At 42.4% G+C, this 26,810-nt stretch overlaps 1 protein-coding gene across 1 annotated transcript in view; it reads right to left on the bottom strand.

The window, feature by feature from the left end:
- Positions 1-26,810, bottom strand: part of SYNE1 (spectrin repeat containing nuclear envelope protein 1) — a 392,090-nt gene that overhangs the window by 183,526 nt on the left and 181,754 nt on the right. The window contains exons 55-66 of the mRNA XM_059700015.1: positions 25,942-26,106; positions 23,682-24,038; positions 19,598-19,734; positions 19,201-19,378; positions 18,551-18,733; positions 16,153-16,296; positions 15,638-15,793; positions 13,928-14,092; positions 9,087-9,259; positions 7,602-7,755; positions 6,556-6,699; positions 4,668-4,832 (exon numbers count right to left, since the gene is read on the bottom strand). Of these exons, the coding sequence (XP_059555998.1) occupies positions 4,668-4,832; positions 6,556-6,699; positions 7,602-7,755; positions 9,087-9,259; positions 13,928-14,092; positions 15,638-15,793; positions 16,153-16,296; positions 18,551-18,733; positions 19,201-19,378; positions 19,598-19,734; positions 23,682-24,038; positions 25,942-26,106 (2,121 nt within the window). The remainder of the gene's footprint in view (positions 1-4,667; positions 4,833-6,555; positions 6,700-7,601; positions 7,756-9,086; positions 9,260-13,927; positions 14,093-15,637; positions 15,794-16,152; positions 16,297-18,550; positions 18,734-19,200; positions 19,379-19,597; positions 19,735-23,681; positions 24,039-25,941; positions 26,107-26,810) is intronic.

Here is a 26,810-nt window from a genome sequence, read left to right as displayed (position 1 = left end):
AGAACCTAGGCCTTTTATGGCTCATAATCTGTTTAAAGAGCCGTAGGCCTCTTGCTTTGATATTGAATGAAATCAGTTCTGGTTGAGACAGGAACAATGGGCCTTCTTTTTCCTGAGAAGAGACACTTTGCCAAAGCTGAGCTCTAGGGAGTGTTTTGGCCAAGAAAAGTTGGCCCAGAGGGTAATAGGGCGTGCAAATCTGGGAGGTTAGAATGGTCACACCTGCCAATGGAATGCTCCAGGTGCAAATACATTTTCCTCCACCAAAGCATAAGTTCAGTATGAACCAACTCTTGAAGAGCATAAACTATAATTTATAGAAAGAAAATCTAATATTTTAAAAGATATTGGCAAGGCAATATTATATACTTGTATTGCTTATGTTTCAAGAATCAACACAGATACTTGATCTGATCAACTAACGCTGAAAGGAGCCATGTCAAAACTCACCACGTGTGTTAAAAGTACTGAAATATTTAGTTAAAATACAGTATTACAAAAATATTTCATATCAGTTCAAACCATCTGAAATTTCTGATATCCTGTGGGATTGGGCCTAAACCAGCAGTCGGACATCCCCCGAGGGGTCCCAGATTGGAGAGGGTGCAGGCTGGGCTGAGGGACACCCCCAACCCCCGCACCAGTGCATGAATTTCATGCACCAGGCCTCTAGTATTTCATATCAGTTCAAACCATTTAAAATTGCTGATATCTGACTATTTTTACATTAAAAAATAGCACTCTCATTTGGTATAAACAAATGGATAAATTTTTCTTTAGCTAAGATCTCACTTCAAGAATGTCATAATGTGAACACATAGATGGAAGAAAACAATATGGTGAAATATTAAAACAGTCACAAACACAGACATTTTATTCCAAAGTTCTCAAAATATTTTAAAAGTTAATTTTGTACTTTCAATCTCCCTCTTTAATTCAGGAGTTGGCAAGCTTTCTCAGTAAAGGGCTGGATAGTAAATATTTCAGGCTTTATTGGGCCATACAGTCTTTGCCATCGTAGCTTGGAAGTAGCAACAGATGGTACATAAATGAATGGGTGTGGCTGTGTTCCAGTAAAACTTTATTTTAAATACAGACAAGTGGCTCTGGGCTGTCGTTTATGCATCCTTGCCTTAAGTTATTAATCTTCCCAACATATCACTCATTCCATATGTTATAGCTGTTTTTGCTATTATACAAATCATCACTGCGTTATATAAATTCTTATATGTCCCATATCTTAAGTCTTTATTCTGAGGGGAAAAATATGGTCCAATAGTTTAAAAGCCTGTATGTTCTAACGGCCTTTGGCTTATACAAAAGTTTGTGAATTTGCTCCACACTGCTGGCTGAGCCCACACCACTGGGCAGGTTGTAGGACATCAAGATCCTGAAGACGGTCTGCTGGACAGTCTGAACATCACAATCCTCCACCACCTTTTTCTGCCACTATCACCTTCCCCCCTTTTGAACATTTGTGATGACTCAAAATAAGACAATGTAAGAATCAATGCATGGCGAACCGAGCGGTGGGAGTGGGGGTTGGGCCACATTATTATTGACCGAAGGGAAGCATTCCTTCCGACCGGAACAAGAGAAACATCTGCTGGTGAGAAGGAACTTATTGGCCCAGTTCCCACACAGAAGCCTAGAGAGCTCAGCATTTGCTTTTGCCAAGTGTCTGGAGAGAAGTGCAGAGAGGGGTTATTCAGCAAAAACACGGTCAGCTCTCCTAAAATAAATTACGCCAGCTAAACCTGGCAGACTCACTATCCTGCTACTTTAAAACAGAATGGATGAGATCCTTAAATAAATGAATGAAATTATGGCTTCTACTAGACATTATTTCAGGAATAAAACACCATTTAAGTATTTTCCCTCTATCTCACATAACAACTCTGTGGAAAAAACTGAGTCAAAGAAGTTTCCTCTTGCCAAAGTCACTCCGTCAAGTCTCACCAAGGATAAGAGTCCAAACTTCCTAATCGCAACCTTGTGTTCCTACGACACTCCCTGAGACCTCTTGAAATAGCCAGGAATTAAATTAAATTAATTAATTAATTTTTAAAAAATATTTTTATTGAATTCAGAGAAAGAGAGAGAGGGAGAGAGAGAGCGAGAGAGAGAGAGAAACATCAATGGCTAGAGAGAGAACCATTGATTGCCTGGCTCCTGCATGCCCCACACCAGAAACAGAGCCTGCAACCCAGGCACCTGGCCCTGACCGGGAATCAAACAGGGACCTCCTGGTTCATAGGTCAATGCTCAACCACTGAGACATGGCAGCCGGGCAAAATAGCCAGGAATTTTAAATGCCAGTAATAGCCATCTCAGTACCTGCCTTTTCTACCTGTACGAGCTGTAGGCACATCTTGCCCAATCCTGAACCAATTCTGATGAGGGCTGGCAGCATGCCAGTAAGTCCCAACACAAAGAGGACAGGGTATGGAGTTGTCTTATTGGCCTTTCCTCATTCTCCACTGTGTATGCTTAGCGGCCCCTTCTTGAGACACCTCCCAACCCCTCCCTCTCTCTCTGGGTAAGATTAAAGGCCTCTCTGATGCTCCCTGGGGATTCCTTGCTTGACTTCATTACAGCCCTTATCATCTATACTAATAAAAGAGAAAAATGGTAATTGGCATACGGCGCTACCCTTTTCATTGGCTAATCAGGGCTATATGCAAATTAACTGCCAACTAAGATGGCAGTTAACTGCCAACAAAGATGGCGGCTAATTTGCATATGTAGGCACAATGCAGGGAGGCGAAAGGGAAAGCAAGAAGAAGCCCCCTGCAACTGAAAGTGATCAGAAACCCAGGGGGGAGCTAAGAGCTGGGGGGCAGGGCAAAGGCGGCCCTGGGGCCGCCTTTGCCCTGCCTCCCAGCCATGATTGGAGAATCAGGCGCAGGAAGTAGGGGTGGAGCCAGCGATGGGAGCTGGGCACAGTCGAAGCTGGCAGTCCCGGGAGCTAGGGGTCCCTTGCCTGGACCTAAAGCAGAGCCCACGATCGCGGGGCCGCTGCAGCTGTGGGTCCCCGCTGTCCAAGCCGGACGCCTCAGCCAGAGGCATCCTGCAGGGGCAGGGGCGGATCCCGCGTGATCGCGGCGCCCCCTGCTGCCGCTGTGGGTCCCCGCTGCCCGGGCCGGACGCCTCGGCCAGAGGCGTTAGGCCTGGGCAGGGGCGGAGCCTGCAACCGCGGGGAGCAGGGGCGGAGCCTGCAACCGCGGGGAGCTGGGGATCCCCTGCCCAGGCCTGACACCTCTGCCGGAGGCCTCAGGCCTGGTCAAGGGGCCGATCCGGTGATTGGTGATCGGAGTCGTGATTAGGGTCAACTCCTCTGGCCGAGGCATCAGGCCTGGGTGGGGGGCTGGGCTGGGCCAGAGGCATCAGGCCTGGGTGGGGGTCGGAGCCGGGGATTGGATGGATATGATGGTCCCCTTGCCCAGGCCTGAAGCCTGGGTCAGAGGCGTCAGGCTTGGGCGGGGGGTGGAGCAAGCGATCAGAGGGAGATGGGGGTCCCCTGCCCAGGCATGATTCCTGGGCCAGAGTCCTCAGGCCTGGGCGGAGGTCAGAGCCAGTGATCAGGGGGAGATGGGGGTCCCCTGTCCAAGCCTGACACCTCTGGCGGAGGCGTCAGGCCTGGGCAAGGGGCCGATCAGGTGATCAGAGGGTGATGGGGGTCTACGCCTCTGGCCGAGGCATCAGGCCTGGGCAAGGGGCAGAGCCAGCAATCGGAGGGGTCTGGGGGTCCCCTGCCCAGGCCTGACGCCTGGGCCAGAGGCATCAGGCCTGGGCTGGGGGCAGAACCAGTGATGGGGGCAAATGAGGGTCCCCTGCCCAGGCCTGACACCTCTGTCAGAGGCATCAGGCCTGGGCAAGGAGCCAATCCTGCGATTGGAGGGTGATGGGGGTCAACGCCTGAGGGCTCCCAGTATGTGAGAGGGGCAGGCTGGGCTGAGGGACACCCCCCCCCACACACACACCCAGTGCACGAATTTCGTGCACCGGGCCCCTAGTGTTGTTTATAATGACCTACCAATGAGTCTGCATTTCTCACTAGATTATAGTGCCTTGAAGGCAGCAATAATATTTTAATAATTTTTACCCGCAGTAGCCAGCCAAGTGTCGGTACTGTATTAGACAGTCAATCAATGCTGATGGTAAATAAGTGAAGTGGTCAGGACCACTTTCCCACCAGGTCTGCCATCTCGCCCTGAATCACAGCCTGTTGCCTGGGCACCAGCACTTTTTCTAGCTCCTCTAATTTCTTCTTCTGGGACTCTGACCTTGAACCTAAATCCTCAGCGATGGAGATATTGGTTGAAACCAGATGGTGCCACCACTTTGACTTTAAAAAGTATCACATTCTATTGGCTCCAGTCAACTCTATAAGTTAGACTACTAGCCATCCCTGCCAGGGGCCACCATCACAGCTGAACAAATTCCTCCAGCCCCAGTCTTGCTGGGTTTAAATCACCTGCTACATGATATCACCTAGCATATACTACTGAGGTCCCAGAATGTTCTAGATCAGACTTTACTAGTGTGTCATTTAATATGTATCAGCTATGCATAGGATTTGAGGTCATGTCAACTTCTCATTGCTTAAAAGAATAATTCCATATTCAGAATGAAAGTGATTTGTTTTAAGATATAACAAACCTTACCTGAAGATCCCGCAATGTGGTTTCATGAGTATGGGTATCACCTTCAAGAAGTGAGTATCGTTCCAGCTTTTCTTGTTCTTGCTCCAGCCAAACTTCAAATGCCTTGAGATCTCTCTGATACTCTTGGTGCAGGCGAACTAGTTTTTCAGACTTCGTTACTGCTTCCTATCATTAGCATTTAACATGAGTAAGATGGGAATACAATACATACTACATGCAGTTTCAATGGACTGTTAATCCTCTGTTGGAATTTTAGAAAATCATGATTATTAGATCATTGGAATATGGTTTTCTAGAAGAATGAAGTTTCAAGATTTATATTAAAATATTTAAAAATAATATTAGGATTAAAAGAAGTTTTTAAGATCATTTTGTTAACTTCCTGATCTCTGAACTCCTTATGAAGGGTAGCATCAACATGCCAAAAAAATGAATTAACTTTACTTGTCATAAAAATATTTTTGCACCAAGCTGGTTTGGCTCAGTGGATAGAGCGTCAGCCTGTGGACTGAAGGGTACTGAGTTCGATTCTAGTCAAGAGCACATGCCCGGGTGGCAGGTTCGATCTTGAGTGGGGGCATGCAGAAGGCAGCCTATCAGTGAATCTCTCTCATCATTGATGTTTTGATCTCTCTCTCACTCTTGCTTCCCCTCTGAAATCAAAAAATTTTAAAAAATAATACACTTTTGCTTATGAAGAAAACTGAAATTCTTTTTTAAAAAAAAATATATTTTATTGACTTTTTAAAGAGAGGAGGGGAGAGGGATAGAGAGTTAGAAACATTGATGAGAGAGAAACATTGATCAGCTGCCTCCTGCACACCCTCTACTGGGGATGTGCCTGCAACTAAGGTACATGCCTTTGACCGGAATCAAACCTGGGACCCTTCAGTCCACAGGCCGATGCTCTATCCACTGAGCCAAACTGGTTAGGGCTGAAATTCTTATTTATTACTTTAAGTAAGAATTTGAACTCACTGTGGACTGATTTTCCCATGTACTTTATCTAAGAAAGTAAGATGTGCTGTGAAAGTTACTTTTATTTTATGTGTGAGGCCTAAATGAAGAACAATATTATTGATATTATTGATGCAGATTCCCTGCTTTAGAAAACTCTCAGTACCAGCCACACTAAGGCATTTATAAATCTTTATTATAATGCTGTTCAAAATTTTTCTTTTCTAAAAAAATATATTTTTATTGATTTCAGAGAGTAAGAGAGAGGGAGAGAAATAGAAACATCAATGATGACAGAAAATCATTGATAGGCTGCCTCCTGCATGCTCCCTACTGGGGATCAAGCCTGAAACTCAGGCATGTGCCCTGACCTGGAATCAAACCAGGACCTCCTGGTTCAAAAATCAACACTCAATCACTGAGTCATGCTGACCAGGCCGAAATTTTTCTTAAATTGGTAAATATCTAGAAATTCTTATTTGAGAAATATTTTCTTTCAGTAACTTTGATAGTTTCTTTTTTGTTTTTTCCAGTGGTTTATTTAAAGTATTAAAGTTGCCGAACCGGTTTGGCTCAGTGGATAGAGCATCGGCCTGCAGACTGAAGGGTCCCGGGTTCGATTCCGGTCAAGGGCATGTATCTTGGTTGTGGGCACATCCCCACTGTGGGGCGTGCAGGAGGCAGCTGATCGATCTCCCTCATCGATGTTTCTAACTATCTATCCCTCTCCCTTCTTCTCTGTAAAAAATCAATAAAATATATTTAAAAAATAATAAAGTATTAAAGTTTATTTTGCTATCTGCTATATAATTTTCTTCTATCTGCTTCCACAAATCCATCATTTTCAAAAGTAAATGAGTCTGTAAGTAAGCACAGCTCCAAAACAGTCCTACTCCAGTGAGTGAGTCTACATGGAACAGGTTACCCGTACCTTGGCTCTCTCCTTGATGGCTCTGTATCGTTCCTGCAGATCCTGGAGCTCTAACTGGGTGACATAGTGCTCCGTCATGCCAGCTCCTTTGACTTCAATGGTTTCCAGCAAGCTGCTGTGACTCAGTACTTCTTCATTTAATAACTAGAGAATATTTAAAACATAATAAAGGAGTTACCACATATACCATCATATCAGTGATACTGCTATTAATATACTTTAAAATATATATTTTTATTGATATTAGAGAAGAAGGATGAGGAAGAGAAAGATGGAGTTATCAGTGATGAGAATCACTGAATGGCTGTCTCTTGCATGCCCCCCGCTGGAGATCGAGCTCAGAACCTGGGCATGTATCCTAACTGGAAATCAAACTGTGACCTTTAGGTTCAAAGGTCGATGCTCAACCATTGAACTATGCCAGTTGGGTAATATTAAGATATCTAACTGTATAGTTGACAAGTGATGTCATATTATCTATTTGTAGATAGATAGATAGATAGATAGATAGATAGATAGATAGATAAGATAGATGGATCTATCCATCTCTATATTTGTGTGTGTGTGTGTGTGTGTGTGTGTGTGTGTGTGTGTGTGTGTGATTGTTGGAATACTACTATCTAGAAAAAAGATTTAGGAACATACCCAATATTTATCTATGTACCTATCTATTTAAAAATTTTTACCTGTAGTACTGTACTAATACGAGCATTATTAAAAGTACACAAAAGTAGAACTACAAAAGTGGTAAGAAGAAAGCATTTTGTTTCTTAATAATGAGTAAGCTAAAGATATTACAAGTTGCCAAATTTTAAATAATCTGTATCATGAAACACGGGTCATCAAGATTTTCCTGGAAGAGAAACTTTTCACCCACAAACAAAAGTCTAGCTTAAGAAGCCATGTGAAATGATGGCACAAGCCCCAAATAATATCCTTCTGTGTAAAGCCCGATCTTACCATCCAAGCCATCACATGTTTGCACAACGAAGGCATTCTGAGGAAGCCCCCCAGAGAACACCTGGAATGATAAATCCCACGCCCACCTTGGCTTTCCCGAGAGCAGCTGTCTTCTCCCGCAGTTCTGCGCACGGCCTTTCCAATTCGTTCAAGCTGGCTTCCACGCTGTCCATCCAACCGGAAAACTGCCGGACGTCATCCTGGTAACTTGTCCACTTAGAGAGAGCTCCCTCCAGTTGACTGAAAGGGATGTGGAAGGACAACCATCTGCACAGAGAAGCTGGGGTGGTGTCTTCCCTGGCCACCCCACCCGCAGGAAGTGCACAGGGCGATCAGGAAGGGGTAGGCTTGGGCCGGCTTATCAAAGCTGGGTACCTGGCAAACATAGTTTCAGGAGGCCAGGACAGTGAAGTTCAGGACCCCAGGCAGAAAGTGGGGCTGGATATCAAACCTGGAGTCAGTACTCCGATCCCAGGAGATGCTGGGAGCACCTTTAGGGCACAGCAGGGAGAGATCCCCTGAGTGAGACTTTTATAGAGCCAAGCAAGACTCCGGGCAGGGAGAGAACCAATACTTAACTTCATCAATGTGAGCAGGATGTTCAGGGGAGAGGGAAAAGGAATTAATAAAAGAAGGAAGAACCGAGCAAGAACAAGCATGGCAACTGTCTAACATGAGATATAAAATCAGAGAATTACAGTGGGAAAGTAGGGGAACATTTCCTGAATTAATCTAATTATTAAAACGTAATTGTTTCTCTTTCATATATATGAAGTACTTCCTTCTCTCAATATGGGGGTTATATTTTTAACTCCCTTGATCATTTGTGCCTCATTTTACTGCTCTGCTTTGAGTGCTTTGTAGTGAACCCAGGTGTACCCCGGGCCACCCCACTGCAGCACACTGACCATAGACTCCTCATCGCCTGGTCCATGCCCTCTGGGCCAGAGGGCACACTCTGGTCCCTGTGGCCTCTCAGCTTCAGGGCTATATAAGTAAGAAAGGCCAGGGATTATTGTCCCTGCTGCCTGCAACTGCCCTCCTGACTCCTGGGAGTTTATTTACAAACTCTCCAGCTGCCCTGTTCCTGGGCGGGGCAGCTCTGAGACACATGTGCTCTCTGGCTCCCAGCACTGCTGGGCAGGACTCAGTTCCAGCTGCCCACACGCCCCTTTTTGGCTACCTGTCCTTCCTCATTTCTTTCCCACCCCCTACTGGCTGATCTCCCAAGGAAACTATTGGATTTTAACTAATATATCTTTACATGATGAAACATTTATCTACCTTTGCCTTCTTAAGCAGTGACAACAATAAGCTAAACATGCAGTTATAGTACACAAGGCATAGTATTGCAAGTGGCCTAAATGCAAGATTGTACCTGCCCATTTCTTTTGTTCTAATAAGGAAAAAGAAAAGGGAAGGAGGGAGGGAGGGAGGAAGGAAGAGAGGGAGGGAGGGAGGGAGAGAGAGAGAGAGCGAGCCTGCCCCAGGAACACAGTGCTACTACTAGTAAGTGATGACACTGATCTTTCAGCAACGGCTTTGCAGTAGTGAGCTTCAGTTTCTCTTACCTTTTGCAACGGATGGCCGCAGACAAAAGGGAAGCCCACACATCCTTCACACTCTGCAGCTGCTGCTGAAGAGCGGGGATGCCTTCCGGAGCTGTGCTCTGAAGGACGGATTCCCCTCTGGTCACGATCATTTTCATCTGGATCTCCTTTTCCTGTTTCACCGATAATAGAGACTGTAAAAGCAAACATGGAAGTTATTTATTATTGGCATCTTCAACATTTCTGGCCTTAGATATTTCAGAGATAGAGATTCAACATGGCGGTGGAGTAAGTGGATGCTCCACAGACACGCTCCCAGGACCAAACTAGAATTACAACTAAAATATAAAAAAAAATCCTGAATAATCAACCGAAGACTATCAGGGAGAGAACCCTGATAACCAAGGATGGAAAGTGGAGACCACGTAGGGACTGGTAGGAAGCACAGAGGTGGGAAAGGGCTGGATGGGCTCCCACAGACAGCAGCTGAAGTTCCGGAGAGATATCTCAGCTGTGGGGGGTTGCCACTGAGAACTCTGGGGTCTAATCCCTAAGCTTGGCCGCCCAGTATAGAGCACCAGAACTTAGAAAAATGACCACAAAACATCTGGCTGTGAAAAGCAGCATGGTTGCTGTCTGTCAGGGAAAGGTGGCTGGGAATGCAGGCACCCTCTTAAGAGGCCAATGCACAAAATTCCATGTGCAGCCATTCACCTTGTGCTCCAGCAGAGGGAGGACAGAGTGGACTGGAGCTGTGTGAGCAGAAGGCAGAGTTGGGGGCTCTGGGGTTAGAGCTCATAAGGCAGACACCCTGGTTTCCTGTACTGAGTCATTCCCTTATGCTGCTGAGGTCAGCTTTCTCACACAGACATTTGCTATCCAGGCAGTTTTGCCTCGGGGGGGGGGGGGGGGGGAAGACAGTTGACCCACCCTATTGTAAAACACTTTGCCCCACAGTCCTGGAGGTTAACTGTTATTCTCATTCTTTTAAGAGATATCTACTATCACCACTCTTATTCAACATAGTACTAGAAGTCCTAGCCACAGCAATCAGACAAGAAGAAGAAATAAAAGATGTCCAAATTGGAAAGAAGGAAGTAAAAGTTTTATTATTCTCAGATGACATGATATTGTACACAGAAAACATTAAAGACTCCACCAAAAAAAAACTACTAGATTTAATAAATGAATTTGGCAATGTAGCAGGATACAAAATAAACACTTCCAAATCAATGGCTTTTTTATACACCAATAATGAATTCTCAGTAAGAAAAACTAAACAAAGAATCCCATTTACCATTGCAACAACAACAAAAAATTAGGATACTTTGGAATAAACTTAACCAAGGAGGTAAAAGATTTGTACTCCGAAAACTACAGGACGTTGAAAAAAGAGACAGAGAAAGATATAAACAAGTGGAAGAATATACTGTATTTATGAATTGGTAGAATTAACATCATTAAAATGTCCATACTACTCAAAGCAATCTACAGATTCAATGCAATCTGTATTGAAATACCAATAGCATATTTCACAGATCTATAACAAATACACCCAAAATTTATATGGAACTAAAAAAGATTCTGAATAGCTATAGCAATCTTGAGAAAGAAGAACAAAGTTGGAGTAATCACAATGCCAGATATCAAGTTATACTACAAAGTCACTGTAATCAAAACAGCCTGGTACTGGCATAAGAACAGGCAGATAGATCAATGGAGCAGAACAGAGACCCCAGAAATCGACCCAAGCCATTACACTCAATAAATATTTGACAAAGGAGGCAAGAGGATGCAATGGAGTCAAGACAGTCTCTTCAATAAGTGGTTTTGGGAAATTGGACAGATACATGCAAAAAAATTGAAATAGACTACCTACTTATACCATACCCAGGAATAAATTAAAAATGGATAAGAGACTTAAATGTAAGTCGTGAAACTATAAAGTTTCTAAAAGAAACCATAGGCAGCAAAATCTGAGATCTCTCATAGCAATATGTTTACAGACACAACTCCTAGGGCAAAGGAAACTAAGGAGAAAATAAACAAATGGGACGACATCAAAATAAAAAGCTTCTGCACAGGAAAAGAAACCATCAACAAAACGAAAAGGGAGCCCACTGCATGGGAGAACATATTTGGCAAAGATACATCTGATAAAGTGTTAATATTCAAAATATATAAGGAACTCATACAACTTGACAAAAGGAAGACAAACAATACAAAAAAAAGAATGGGCAAAGGACCTAAATAGACACTTCTCCAAAGTGGACATACAGGCGGCCAAAAGACATATGAAAAAATGTTCAAAGTCACTGATCATCAGAGAGATGCAAATTAAAACGGCAATGAGGTATCACCTCCCACATATTAGAATGACTGCCATCAACAAATCAATAAATGACAAGTGCTGGCGAGGATGTGGAGCAAAGGGAATCCTAGTACACTGCTGATGGGAATGCAGATTCCATAACAGCCATTATGGAAAATAGTATGGAGTTTCCTCAAAAAATTAAATATGGAACTGCCATTTGACCTAGTGATCCCACTTCTAGGAATATATCCTAAGAAACCCAAAGCGCCAGTCAGAAAGAATGTATGCACCCCTATGTTCATAGCAGCACAATTTGCAATAGCTAAGATCTGGAAACAGCCCAAGGGCCCATCAGTAGATGAGTGGATAAAAGAGCTGTGGTACATTTATACCATGGAATACTATGCAGCAGTAAAAAAGAAGAATCTTTTACTCTTTGAGACAGCATGGAGGGATCTGGAGAGTATCATGCTAAGTGAAATAAGTCAGAGAAAGACCAGTATCACATGATCTCACTCATATGTGAAAACTAAGTAACAAAATTAACTGATGAGCGGAGTGGCTCCAGAGACATGGAAGCATGGAACAGAGTGTGGAATCTCAGAAGGAAGGTGTGGGAGGGTGGGTGGGTGGGAGGTAATCAACCAAAGACCTTATATGCATGTATGCATAACCCATGGACACAGACAATAGGGTGGTGAAGGCCTGGGGCAGGGGGTGGGGGCGAGCTGGAGGGGTCAATGGGGGAAAAAGGGAACATATGTAATACTTTCAATAATAAAGATTTTATATATATATATATATATTTAGAGCTCCTGTAGAATGATGTGCAATTGTGTTGAGCCTTGGACCTCTCAGGCTGATCAGGTGAAGGATGTGAGAGTCACCTGCTGGTGACTGGCAATAAGCAATCACCTGTCACCTGCTGGTCTCCAGGGGGCCTTGACTTTGCAGCTCTTAACTCTTCTCTGAATATCCCTTCTTTCCACCAATGTTTTATTTTACTGGTTTTTGCTAAGAGAACAATAGACTACAGAGGAATTCATGAATTCTCAAAAGCCACAGGATGGAGAACTTTATAAATGTGAAGGCCTCTATCCCAACAAAGAAAGAACTGTAACTTACTTATTTATTTATCTTTTGTTAATCCTTACCCTAGGATATTTTTCCATTGGTCTCTAGAGAGAGTGGGAGGGAGGAGGAGAGGCAGAGACATCGGTGTGAAAGAGACATATCAATTGGTTGCCTCTATATGTGCCCCAACTGGGACCAGGGATTGAGCCTGCAACCGAGGTTCATGCCCTTGGCTAGAATCAAACCCTTAACCCTTTAGTCCATGGGCTGATGCTCTATCCACTGAGCCAAATTGGCCAGGGCTATAATTTATTCTATATATTATCAATTTACGTACTTCAAGTTCTTCAAAGGCGCTCATCTTTTAATTTAACAAGAAAGTTTGAATCAAAGTTACAAAACTGGTGTTATCACCTAAAAGGCAAGCTTCTCTCTCCCTAATCTGGACCTGCCAACCTCTACAGTCGGCCTCAGCCACTCATTGCCATCATGAAGGGACTGCTGGCTCTTCTCACTCACCATGGTGTTTGTTTACTCTGGCTTTTGCTCATGTGGCACCATTCTCAAGTACCAGTTTAGGTTTCCGACTTCTTGAGAAACCTGCTCTGGCTCTCAAGCCCATCCCTCCTGCCTGGTTCCACTCCGTGCCTATAACCATAACCCTCTCTGCTGTTACTGCTCTCTGTGCTTCAGCCACAGTGAAAGCCTTGAGGACAAAGATGATACTTTTTCCATTTTTGAATCATTGGTATTAAGACAGAGTTACAGTCTCCTAGAAGGCACCCAGTATATGAAGGAGAGGAGAATGAATAAAGAATCATTGTTTTGCCATAAATGGAAGATAGAACTAATATGTTGGGATGGGAGAGTTGACTAAATGATGTAGGCAGGCAAGTAAATTGAACAAGATGAAAAATGTCCTGCCCTATAAAATGGTTCATTGAAATATTTTCTCAGAATAGATGTGTCCGTGATGTGATTTGAAACTAGCCTCTTGACTGGCTATCGAGCAAATAGCCACATGTGGGTTATTTTATTTTGTGAAGAATTTATGTGTGAACCTGTTCCTAATGATTCAGGAAGGCTGAGGCTAGCCCGCCCTATGTGAAAAGAGCTTTCTGAGAGGTCCCGTGGCGGGAGTGTGACACAGCAACACCAGGCAGATGTAGACTTAAGACATTTTGAGGTCCTGGCTGGATGGCTCAGTTCGCTGGAACATCATCCCATACACCAAACAGTTGTGGGTTTGATTCTTGGTCAGGGCACATACCTAGGTTGTGGTTTCAATCCCCGGTTTTGGGAGGCAACTGATTGATGTTTCTCTCTCACATTGATGCTTCTCTCTCTCTCTCTCTCTCTCTCTCTCTCTCTCTCTCTCTCAAAATCAATAGAACATACCTACGGGAGAGGATAAAAAAATAAATTTTGAGAAAAACAAACCTGTCCATTAGAGACATTTTCTAAAGATGCGTACCTCCAGTTTGAGCATCCTGCTGTCCAGCACGCTCTTGTCGGAGGTGGGGTGGCAGTAAGACTCCAGCATGTGAACCACGTCTGTCATCCAGTCTTGCAGCTCTTTCACGCCGAGGGAGAACTGACTGTGTTCTGCAACAATTCTATCCAGTCTCGACACTTTCTCCTGGAAACGGCAGACATGGGTTTCCCACTGTCCATTCCACAGAGACCTCAGAGCCTGAAGCTACTCAAACTGGCAAGCTAACCATTTTGTTCAAATAACTAGAATTGGCCATAGGCTCATACCCTGCACGGATATGATGCCAATCTGCATTAATCTGAGAGATACGTGAACTCTTTCTAGTAAAAATGTGAGAATCATTGGGTCAAAAGCAGAGAAATTACAATTTACTGTCCCTAAACTTAGTTGCTATTCTTCTTGATGACAATTGTGATTTTTTTTCCAAACAGAATCAGTACAATTTCTTCCTATTGCCTCATCTGGGAGACCAATCAAAGTGGTTTCTAGCTTTCATATAATCACATTTGGCTCCGCTGATACCACATGACCTACATTGTTAGCAAGATTTCTAAAAAAATAATTATCTGAGATTGAAATTTTAAAAGTTGGGGACATAAATATGATTTTGTTCATTAATGACAAGTCATATCCAACACAGTGAAGTTTATGAATATAAACTTCAGCTTTTACCTCAGTCAAACATCTATTGATATTTGGTATCTAAATAAATACAAAGGAATAGAAAGATGTCCTTAATGAATTCTAACTTTAGATGTGTGCCAGATTTTCTAAAGACAAAAGGAGTAACTTATTCATAGGAAAAGCATTTGTGTAAACATAGTCTATTTACTCCACGTCTATATTAGTGTGACCGTGTCAATGATATTTTATTGAGGATCTAAATTAGCAGACCAGAAGTGAGTCCACATTAAAATGGGGGGAAGCCAAATTAAAGAAAAGACTAACTTACAGCAGGAGCCCTACATTCTAAGACCTGAAATGCAAAAGACAAATACAGGGAACAAATGTCACAAAGCACACAAAGCTTCGAGTAGGCTTGCGCCACCAAGTTCAAGACTGGTCGGCGTCCTGCCAGCTGGACACTCTAAACAAGATCATACTGGGGTCCCCTGTATGCCTTTCTAGGCTGTTAGAAAAGAAATGTAATCAGTGAAACAAATCAATGCCCGTTTTGAGCTCTGCCCTGTTGATCGAATTGAAAACCTCAATCAACACATCCTTGAGTACTCTGTAATGAATATAAAAAATTTAGACAAACTTCAAAAAAGGATCCCCAACTCATTTTATTTAGTCTACAAAAATGTAAACTGCTTTGAGTTCTTGTTTTTCTAAAGTAATTTGATCCGAGTTCCCTTAGGCCCCAAACTGAATGTTGCCTCATGTGTATGCACTGGGTTTTCAGACAAGCTCCAGCGAACGTGCCAAGTCAGTAGAAAGGGAATGCGCTGTGCGCTATGGAGACTGGGAAGTCCCTCCGCGTCTTGGACCCTCCCTGCTCTGTTGGGACAACCACATTGAGATGAAGCAGCACAAAGAGTAGACTCGGACTGCAAGGCTGGGCGTAGACTCACAGGCCTTACTCCTGGCTGGGCTGGCACCCTGCCCTCCCCCCCCCCCCCGCCCCCCCTCGAGACTCCAGATGGGTGGCCTGTCCCACACTCACACACGGCACATGGCGGGCATTACCTTTGTCACATTGCTTAGCGCTAGATACTGAGCAGACAGCTGCGACACTCTGTGCATAAAGCTCTTGCTGGCAGCTTGTCCTTCCCACAGCTGCTGCGCTTTCTCTTTTAGCCTGTGGAGCTGAGGCGCGTAGCAGTTTATTTCCTCAAGGACAGACTGAAAAGCACAAGCAAGTTACTAGTAAGAGGCTGGGGGACAGCACATCGCCGACGGGGGGAGCTCTGGCCCCAAGAGCACGGACATCAACACACACTGGTGAGCAATAGGGGTGCCCTGGAGGCGTGACTGTTTCCGGGCTGGACACAGCACAGGCTGCAGACACAGACAGACCCACCTCCAGGGACAGCTGGGCAACGCACCATCTGCCAGAAACAGGGAAAGGGGACGCGCGATCTCAGACAGCGTCATGGAGCTCCAGGGGCTCGCGGGCACCTGGACACAGGGATGCACACAGGACAGGGAGGATGCCCACAGGACAGGGATGGAGACATGGCCACGGGGCCCAGGGTTGTCACCTGGAGCTTCTGCTGCTCCCTCCTCTTGGCCGGCAGGTCGTACAGGCGGTTGCTGCTTTCGTGCACCATCTTCTCGGTTTTACTCAGCCAGTCCTGCACGGGCTCCGCGCTGACTTCGAAGTCCTTCATTTGGATCTTTAGATTCTACAGGTTTCAGATGAGATGAGGCACACGATAAACCAAGCATCTGGTCTTTATTGCTTTGCTTCATAGCAAGCAAAGTCTTTCAGTTGGCATTCAATCTGGCCCTACTGTCCTCCTCCACTTTTTTCCCTGTTCCCAATATCTGGAACATTCTATCCTTCACCTTGGCACTTGTATATGGTTTTAAAAGTATTTTTTTCTTGATTTCATAGAGGAAGGGAGAGGGAGAGAGAGATAGAGATATCAATGATAAGAGAGAAGTATTGATCGGTTGCCTCCTGCATGCTCCCCACTGGGGATCGAGCCCGCAACACAGGCATGTGCCCCCACTGGGAATTGAAAAGTGACCTCCTGGTTCATAGGTCGATGCTCAACTACTGAGCAATACCGGCCAGGACACCTGTGTGATTTTTGAATATCCTTTAAGACAGTGGTTCTCAACCTTGGCTGCACATTAGAATCACCTGGGAATCTTTTTTTTTTTTTTTAAATATATTTTATTGATTTTTTACAGAGAAGAAGGGAGAGGGATAGAGAGTTAGAAACATCGATGAGAGAGAAACATCGATCAGCTGCCTCCTGCACGCCCCCCACTGGGGATGTGCCCGCAACCAAGGTACATGCCCCTGACCGGAATCGAACCCGGGACCCTTGAGTCCGCAGGCTGACGCTCTATCCACTGAGCCACACCGGTTTGGCAAATCACCTGGGAATCTTTTTAAAATCCTGATTTCTGGGCCTCATCCTCCGGAAATTCTGTTTCTTTGTTACTAATGTTGTGGCCCCACCCCATAACAAAGAAACAGAATTTCTGGAGGATGAGGCCCAAAAATCAGGATTTTAAAAAGATTCCCAAGTGATTCTAATGTGCAGCCAAGGTGTTTTTTTTAATGAACTTTTCCCTAATTATTCAGACCTGGTCAAGACTCAAGATCAATTTGCTTAGTATACAAAAATTTCACTATTTGGCCCTAATCTTCATCACCAGTCTTATCTTTGTTGCTTTTTCCCTAAAACCCCATGTGGATGGAACTTCTCGAAGTCCCATTCATAGGTGGCACTCATCACTCCCCAGACCCATACATTCAAGTCCTTCTATCTGAAGTGCGCACCTGCCTTGCCAAATTCAAAGAATGCTTAGCCTTCAAGGTTCAGTTAAGATTTCACCTCTCTGGAAACTTCCTCAACTTCTCCAAATAGAGTTAATTGCATCGTCTTAAGTGACTAGCATATGCTGAGCATGCCTGTATTGTATTGCAATCATCTGTTCATGTGCTGTTCCCTTCTCTAGAAAGTGAGTTCTTTGAGAAGAGGGAAAAAAGTAACCCTTTTGTATTCCTAACATAGGGTCTGGAACATAATAGGCAATATTATGTGTTTTACTAATAGGAAGGAAGGAAGGAAACATGGAAGGAAGGAAGAGACAGGCTATTCCTGACCTATCCATCAACTGGGCATCTCTTGAAGTAGATAATCTCACTGTCGGTGGCAGATGTACTACCCTCAACAGCAACAGAGCTCAGACCACATTGCATTAACAATCCTACAGAGTTGAGAGTAAATTTCTAGGCACTGCACAATGATTATCATTCTCTATTAAGTGGAGGATGTCTGCCATGAAAGACTAGCCACCTTTTGCCAGGCAGTGTTGTTTAAAAAGAAAAAATAATATTCTCCATGTCTCTAAATTTTCTTCTAAGAGGAGAGTGTGTACATAAAACAGACTGCTTCATAAAAAAATATTGCATTGTGTTAGTAATTATGTTATGATTATAATAAATTCAACTTATATTGTACCTAGATAAAATGAAATTGTATGAACATTGTTGCTTTGCATAGTTCACTCCTAAAATCTACTATGTACCTGATACTTGCATTAGTTATAATATGCCTTCTCATCCACAGCATTTGGTAGCCTTACAGAGATATTTCTTTTCATTCTCCTAGAACAACTCCCAAAATTAAGGGATTTCAAATGAAAGATTAAGTGATATGTTTAAAATTAAAACTGGTTGTTCCTACAGTCTAGGTTAATAGCCCCTACTCTGCAAGAAGCTACTTAATTCCTCAGTGAGGCTCACACTTCTAGCATTGAGCTGTTTCTAAGTGTTACCTAGTCATTCATTTATGTTCAGTGAGAGATGAGCAAAATCATTGACAAGGGCACTTGGATATGTTGAGAGTGTGGCTTAACTAACACCATCACTACCAACAAACAACACAGAATGTGTCCAAGTAGTTGGTTATATTATACCTCTAGGATAGATTCCTTTTGGTGAAGATTTGAATGAAAATTTTTCCAATCCTCTTTTGCATTTGCAATTTTCGCCTGGATACCATTAGCTTTCTCTTTGGTCAGCAGAGAACTCAAAAGTTCTCCTTTAGATAGCATCACATTTAGCTTGTGCTGTCCATTCTCACTTTCTGATGAAAACTCCTATAAAGAAAAATGTCGGAGTAGACATAATAAAATGCTCTCTGCTTTAAAATACATTGATTTTCTATTTCTTTCTCAATAAAATCACAGAGAAGGAATAAACAATTTTTATCGTATATATTAAGCAACTGACTCTTTTACCATATCTGAACATTGGGAATAATAACCTTTTGTACCTAATGTGTTTACTGTGAAAATTAAATTAAAAAATCGGCTTAGAGTGCTCAGGCACAATGCTTGTCACATAGAAAGAGCTTTTATTATTTCCTAAATCCCTATTAATATATATAAAATAGCATGCATTTATATAAATGGACTAATTTCTCTTCTTGCACACAATCATTTTAAGCAGGAATTTATTTGAAATTTGAGTTTCTTAAGCAAAACTTTAATATGCTTCTAAAACAGTCAAGAGACACATTTTTAATTCACTTAAGCTTCATTATTAGAATTAATAGCATTCTTACCTGTATTTTCTGAAGACTTGTTTGAACTTCACTAATATTTTGAGGTATATCAAAACATTTGGCGGTAGTGATTTTTGCATTAACCAACCACTGCTGGAAATCCTTGAAGGCTCTTCGAAATCTTTGCTGCAAAATCTGTTCTTTATTCTGACAGCCCTTGGATGCTTGCAAACAAAGACTAAAGCCATGATTGGAAGCATTTAATAGGAGGGGAAAAATGATAAAGGAGATTAATGTTTGACAGAATAAACAATTTTTGGAGTATGCGCTCATGTCATTTAGTAACGGATTTAATGATTAATTTATATTAATGTTAAAATCACACCTTAAAATATGTTAACCTCTAGTTTCTTATTTGTGTTAAAACATTTTAAATACCAATAAGGTTCATGCTCACCAATTATATTCTTTAATCAAGGCAGAAACTTTTCCACTGTATGGACTCAGGTCTTTGGAAAATCGACAAAGTTCATTCAGCTGAGACTTGAGATCCTCTGTCTTAGGCTCTGCTTTTTGTAGAGCATCCAGTATCTCCTATTAGAAATAACAAGACAGAGGGGTAAGCATTTAAATTAGGTAATTTCCACATCTTCATACTGTAAATGCATAAATCACACTATAAATTATTAGCGAGGGAAGAAGTAACATATAGATTCAGTAAAGAAATGAGGCCTAGTTTCAGGATCCCCCATGGCAAGTGATATCACGTGGCTGGTTGCGTGTCCTTTTCTAGCCATAGGTAGGCATTCTGGGATGAAATGCTGCCAAGAAGTCAAATGATCAAGAGATCAAAGAATAACATAAAGTAGGATGGAAAAAGAAAAGTGAACCAGTCTAAATTGCTTAAAAACAATCTGACTAGGATGTCAGTGGATATTCATATTGTTTAAGATGTAAAAAGAAATCATTTCAAAGCAAAGCAACACTTATTTTGGTACTTGTGCACAACAATTAATGTTGTCTAATACATAACATTAACTTCCACATTAAGAAATTCTCAGAATCCACAGGTCTGATTTAAGTAGCAATTGAATCATTTCATAGTTTCATTCATTATAATCATCAAATATTTACTAAATGTCTGCCGTGTGCCGATCATTTTGCAGAATTCTGGGACCCCCGACATGACCCAAAGGTAAGATTCTTGTACCGAATTTGAAGAGCTCACAATCGAACAGGTGGGAGAGGCACGTGAATAATCACAGTTCTGTGACTATCTATCCAAAATAAAGTCTTGGGACTTGACAAGCACACTTCTGAAATCAAGGCCATGGTCCATGGCTACACAGGGGATTGTTACACCTAGCAAATGACATCCTGAGTGCCAAGTACACAAATTCTGGCACCTTGATAAGTGCCTTATAAATAAAATTAGCAGGTAAATGACTCCCAAATATTTAAATAGAAGTGTGTGGATAATGGTATCACCAAGGTGAATAATAATAACAAAGATGAGGGACACAAAGATGAGTAACTGCTCAGAGAGCTGTTGATGTTACTATTTTTATTCCCAAAGATTTTTATCGTGAGATGGCCTAGAATTGTAGAAAACCACACCTCTCAACGTGCCAGGTGTGTGTTGCACTCCTCATCCTATAAATGGAACCTCTGTCTTCCAGCTGATCTAAATCAGAAAACTGAGCATCACCATGGCCTTGCCTGGTTCCCTCTTCACTCCACCCAACAGCTAATGAGGGCTGGTCTGTTCCATGTCTTAGAGAGGTCTTTTCATCAGCTACCTTTGCATCCTGACTCTCACAGCCCCCATTCACATCTTTGTCATTTCTTTCTAGAATGACACAGTATCCCCTTAATTTGAATTCTGTTCTCTAGTTTTCTCTCCTGTGCTTTCTCATTCCTCAGTGACTTTGTACAATGGTGCCATTTCTGCACCTCATCTATCTGGTCCATTTGTAACCAGACCTCAAGACTCTGCTCAAATAACTTCCCCTAAGGATTCTCTGTCTTCCTTCCCACCTCCCAGGGGCTCTCACTGAGGACACAGCACCCCCGGGCACTCATCACTAGCGAGTGTTTCTAATGGTTTTGAACTTGTTGGCCTTTCCACCTGGACTGTGGCTCTGAGAGGAGGATGGTGTTCTCTTCGCTTTAAACTTCTTTATTTAGCTTAGTGTCGGGCTAGAGGCATCGAAAATATTCTTATTTGCAAAATTCATAAGTAAAACTTAGAAAGTTTCTCTCTGAAACTCCAAATGCTAAACTAGTAACTACTATTTTACATCATATTGAATCTTTTATTTAAGAAAGAGCATTATAAGAACCAAAGAAACTGACCATGCACCAGAGAGGTAAATAACAAACCCAGAGATATCATGAGTCACTTACACATTAGGTGTTCTCAAAAGTGAAAAGCTTTGACCAAAATTTTACACTAAAATTTTTTCTGTAATGTGATCATACATTAAAGCATATTATTAGAATCTTTCATTATATAAATATCAGGTTATACACCTGTGTTTCAGTTAAGTCCTGGAATGAATATTTTTTCCTTGGAGGTTAAGAAAACGCCTAAATTTCCAACACAATTAATTAGCCCATGGATATTAAGAGATATGAGTTTTGGAACACAGTGAACAAGATTTTTGTGTGCCATGATTTTATGTAGTTTATAGATAATGATCCATTTTTATTTTTAAAAAGATTTCTTGAGTGTCACCATTTCATTGCAGAAGAGAAAGCAAAGGCCTGTGGCGGCTCATGATTCTTATTAGGATTGCTAACAATGACAGGCCCTTCCTCACAGCAAAACAAAGCCATGTGAACCCTAGCAAATCCATTATTTTGTAAAACTTTCCTAGGCTTTCATTGTAATGGGAGTATTACCTCCATTTTTTAAAAATTATTGTTCCCAGCTTTATTGAGATGTGATTGACATATAATATTGTGTGAGTTTAAGGTGTACAATGTAGGGATTTAATACATTTATATATCATAAAATGATAACCACCACAACATTAGCTAACACCTTTACCCCATCACATAATTATACTTTCTTTTTTTATTATCGCCATTTTTAGATAAAATGACATTATTAGAATAAGAGAAAATCTGAGTATTTAGAGGTAATGTAGTACTGTCATCAAAAGCAAGCACCCCAGAACCAAATATAAAAACAGATCAAAGCCCAGACTGTTGTCTTTGAATTGCTTGCACCATTAAAAACCTATATTTACTTTTGCATTACCTTTTCACAGGCCTCACCTATTATTTTTACTAGTAGAATCAATATAAAGAAATAATGATAGCTCAGAATAGTCATATAATTTAAATACCATCAAATCTTTCTTTTCTTAAAATTTCACTTATATTAATGGGGGAAAAAGAAGGTAAACAGAACAAAAACATCCTAACAGGTTTTTTTTTTTATATATATCAGAGTCAATAATACTGACCATGTGCAATAATCACCAAGGTCCTTGTCCCTGTTTTACAGAACTGCTTTCTACACTTTATTCTGTGCTTAACCCTGAAGGACATGAAGGGCATCGGAACAAAATACAGTCTATAAGCATATGAGTAAAATAGCATAAGGAGATGATTAGAAAGGTTGCCTTTGCGGCACGCTATCTTTGTTTCAAATACTTGACTTAAAACAAGACAATGTTGGAAATACTACGGCAGTTCCCTCCTGGCTGGAGCTATTTTGAAATGTTTATAACATAAATAGCCACAGAGAAGGTTACTTTACAAAAACTTCCTTTTAAGGACATCCGCGATTCAGAGCATTATTAAACTGCAAATATCGAAAGAAAGTCTTTCCAAGATGCCATTGAACAGTAAAGAAAGAGACGGGATCTCAAGCTTCTGCCCTTTCTTCACTACCCCTTTTATGCTTCCCTTTCTCTCATTCTGAAAGAGCTGCCATTAGTTAAAAAAAAAAAAAAAATGTCCGGAAGGCAAGCCATGAGCATGACATAGGAGTTCTGTGAACCGTTAATTCCAGCACAGCTGTCAAAGCTCCACACAGGAGAGCTGATCAGGGTGCAAACTATTAGTTGTGTTTTCGGGGCTTACCAAATGTGTCTTTCAAAGCTATAGATTCAATCATTTAATTGTTGGAAAGAATTCACTGGCAGGAACGCAGCTATGACTCTTCGTCTATTTATGCCTCTACCCACAGGCCATTTTTTTCAGACTGAATGGCTGAATGCGATATTACAAACTCTTGCACCAGAAGAATGAAAGTAGAATGTTTCCACTCACAGTAACTGTTTTCAATGGTAAATAATAACTTCTTCTCTCCTCTACCCTTATATGTAGAACAGTTCGACTTATGAGAAAAGAAAAGAAAACAGATCTGATTTTTGCAAATTTAATTAGAAACACTTCCTTCTTCCAAGTCTGAATGTTGTGTTTTTAGTTAGCAAGAAGGTTTTCAGTTGTTTTGTTTGTTTAGCGACGACGAGAACCAAACCAAACTTCTAGCATAACCAGCAACAGAAAACAGGAAGCCAACTTACGCGGCCCTTCTCCCAGCTCTCCACTATCTCCTGATCTGTGTTCTTGCCTTCCAGGAGGGCTAGCTGCTGAGCCCACGTTGTGAGAAGGGTGCCGAGCTGCTCCAGGGCCTGCTCCAGGGCGGCCACTTGGCCTGAGAACGCCTGCTCCGACAGGGCCATCTGGCTGGCCAGGCTCTCCAGGCTGCCCTGCGTCCGGAGCACGCTGTCTTCCCACTGCTTCCAGTCGGCGCGCAGGGCCTGCATCTCTGTGTCCAGGAGCTCGCTCCCGCTGGCTGCTGTCTGCTGCTTCACGGCAGGAGCCAGGGACTCCACTCTGCTCAGGCGGCTGGCCCCGGTCTCTCTGGAATCCATCAGCTCCTGTAATGGAATATCACCATGGTAACCGAGGAGGCCGAGTCCCAGCAGGCTTCCAAATATGTACAGAGGGGCACCCTGTCCTGCTGGGGAGTTTTAGCCAGTGTGCCTGCCACAGGGAGCCAGAGTCCAGCCACCCGCCCACCCCCGTGCTATCACAGCAGAGAATTCCCATCCTGAGCACCAGGGCTTCTGGCAAAAGAAGCTGTGGAATCCGAAACAGCCTGAAACAGACAAAACAGGGACCCTGAAGTCAGGCATTGTTTGAATGTGTGACACTGCGTTGGCCCACAGTGCATTGCTCCTATAAATAAGCAAATCCATATTTCCTCCCAAACCAGCGATTTTCACCCTTTTGCATCTCATGGCACACATAAACTAATTACTAACATGTGGCGGCACACAAAAAATATATTAATTTTTTTGCCAATCGGACAAGAAAATAGATATAATTTTGAATCATTCCCACTGGATGGCTATTGTGTTGGCTATTGTCACTTTTCATTATTTGACAACCTAAGGGAAAAGAGGTCAGTGCCCCGGACGACATAGTCAGGTGTTGCCTGTTTTAAAATTCTTGCAGCACACGGCTTAAAATCACTTCCTAAACTGACAGATAAGTGAACAAGGATTGAAGCAGGACTGTGCTCTGCTCAGGATCCGTACCCCATTTCACCTTCTTTCACAAGGCGGTAGCTTACAAATGGATGGATGGATGAGTGAATTAAAACATTACTGAGAAATGTGCCAAAGAAGTATTTTAAAGGATCACACAGATACTAGAAACTTAAAAAGTGCCTTTACGTAATTATCACATTTAAAACGTTCAATATGATTTTAAAAAGATAAGCCTTTCAAAGTAAATCATCAAAATACAGTTATTACTGCTATCATCGTCTGTTGCATTTATGATTTTTATGTTCTGATCTCTATTCATTAGAACACAGTTTGAGTGCGGAATCTCAGAGGGAAGGTGGGGGAGGCTGGGAGGGTGGGAAGTGATCAACCAAAGGCCTTGAATGCATATATGGACACAGACAATAGGGTGCTGGAGGCCTGGGAGCAGGGGTGGGGGTGAGGGGAGACAGGGGTGGGCTGGAGGGGACCCATGGGGGAAGAAGGGGGACATATGCAATCCTTTCAACAATAAAGAATTATTAAAAACACAAACAAATAACAAGAACACAATTTGAGTCCTAAACTCCTGACCACACTTACACTATTGGTTCCTCATCTAAAACGTAACCAGTCAGGATTTCATCATTGCGTAATTTTTAGATGAAAATCTACTGTTTTCCACAGGGGGCAAGTCATCGCCATGTATTATTCAAGCCACTAGAAAGAACCAAAATACACGGAGATCTCTACTTCTCGGAGAGCTCTAGTTCTCTGAGTGGTGTGACATTTTTTGCTTTAAGTTGCCTTTATAGGTGATAATTTTAATATCCTTTAAAGTACCGTCTTTCAGTATACTGTTGTACTGTTGTCTGGGGAAGCAGAACAAAACATCTAGAATGACATTTCCAAGTTATTATTAAACTTTTCACTAAGTTATTGTATAAACTTTTCTCCTACTGTGCTGGGAAATAATATCCGATTCTGTCAGCTCCAAGCTGGCGCATACTGGGATGTCTCATACCGCAGCAAGCAGCGCATCTGCATGCAGGAGCATACTGTACACGGACAACATTTCATTTTGTTCAAAGTGTAAAGTGTCTTGAATTCCTTTTTCCCTCTTGTTTATGTTTAGAATTCCTGAGGTGCAAGGTCATATACGCCAACCACCAGAAAACAGGAAGGAAACATTTGAATGAACAGGATCTAATCTATAGGATCTTTATCACAGGCATGTCAGGCTCCAGCACCAATGAGAGAGAGAAGTTATGGTATCGGTCCACTTTCTGACCTTAATTTTAGACAATTTTTTCTGGGTGGCGGACGAGTCTCCAGACGGGTCCGACCAGCGGTGAAGCTCCTCCTTGGCCGAGTGGAGCCAGTCTGTGAACTCCTGCACGGCATCCACATACAGCAGGTGGTCCTTCACCATCTCCTCCGCGCTCCGCATTTTCTCCTAGGGAACAAGCAGAGGCCACTCAGCGGCCCTCACTGCGGAGGATGTGAAATCAGACAACAGTCTAACATTGGTCTCTTAATCATCTTGGAAGACTTTGTTCTTATTTTTTAAATCCTCATCTGAGGATAATTTTTCCATTGATTTTTAGAGAGAGTAGAAGGGACGGAGGTGGGGGGGTAGAGAGAGAGAGAGAGAGAGAGAGAGAGAGATTGATTGAGAGAGAGAGGCCAATGTGAGAGAGACACATCGATTGGTTGCCTCCCACACGGGGCTAGAGATTGAGCCTACAACCAAGGTATGTGCCCTTGACTGGGAATCAAACCAGTGATCTTTTGGTGCTCTAACCACTGAGAAAAACTGTCCAGGGCTTCATTCTTATTCTTGAATTTTCTCTGTGTTTAATATCTTAAAATGAAAATATCAAATCTCAATTAGACTAAAAGATTTTGAGGATAAAACCAATTTTCCTATAATTTTACTTATGTCTAGCTTCACATAAAAATCTATGCTTAATGAATGTTGACTAACATCCCTCACTAATCATCCACTTAATAATAATTATTATAATAACTCTTATTACTAAATAAATGACTTGTGTTGGCTTTTTGTAAAGAACTTTTAAACACTAATATTTGAAGCTCAACAATTTTGCAAAAGAAAAAACCCCAAAAAAGGAAGAAAATGGGTTGACTAACATTCTA

The sequence above is a fragment of the Myotis daubentonii genome, chromosome 6 (genome assembly GCF_963259705.1).
Source record: "Myotis daubentonii chromosome 6, mMyoDau2.1, whole genome shotgun sequence".
In the NCBI taxonomy this organism is placed as follows: domain Eukaryota; kingdom Metazoa; phylum Chordata; class Mammalia; order Chiroptera; family Vespertilionidae; genus Myotis; species Myotis daubentonii.
Note: the sequence above shows the minus strand (reverse complement) of the source record. Positions and strands in the feature narration are given on the sequence as shown.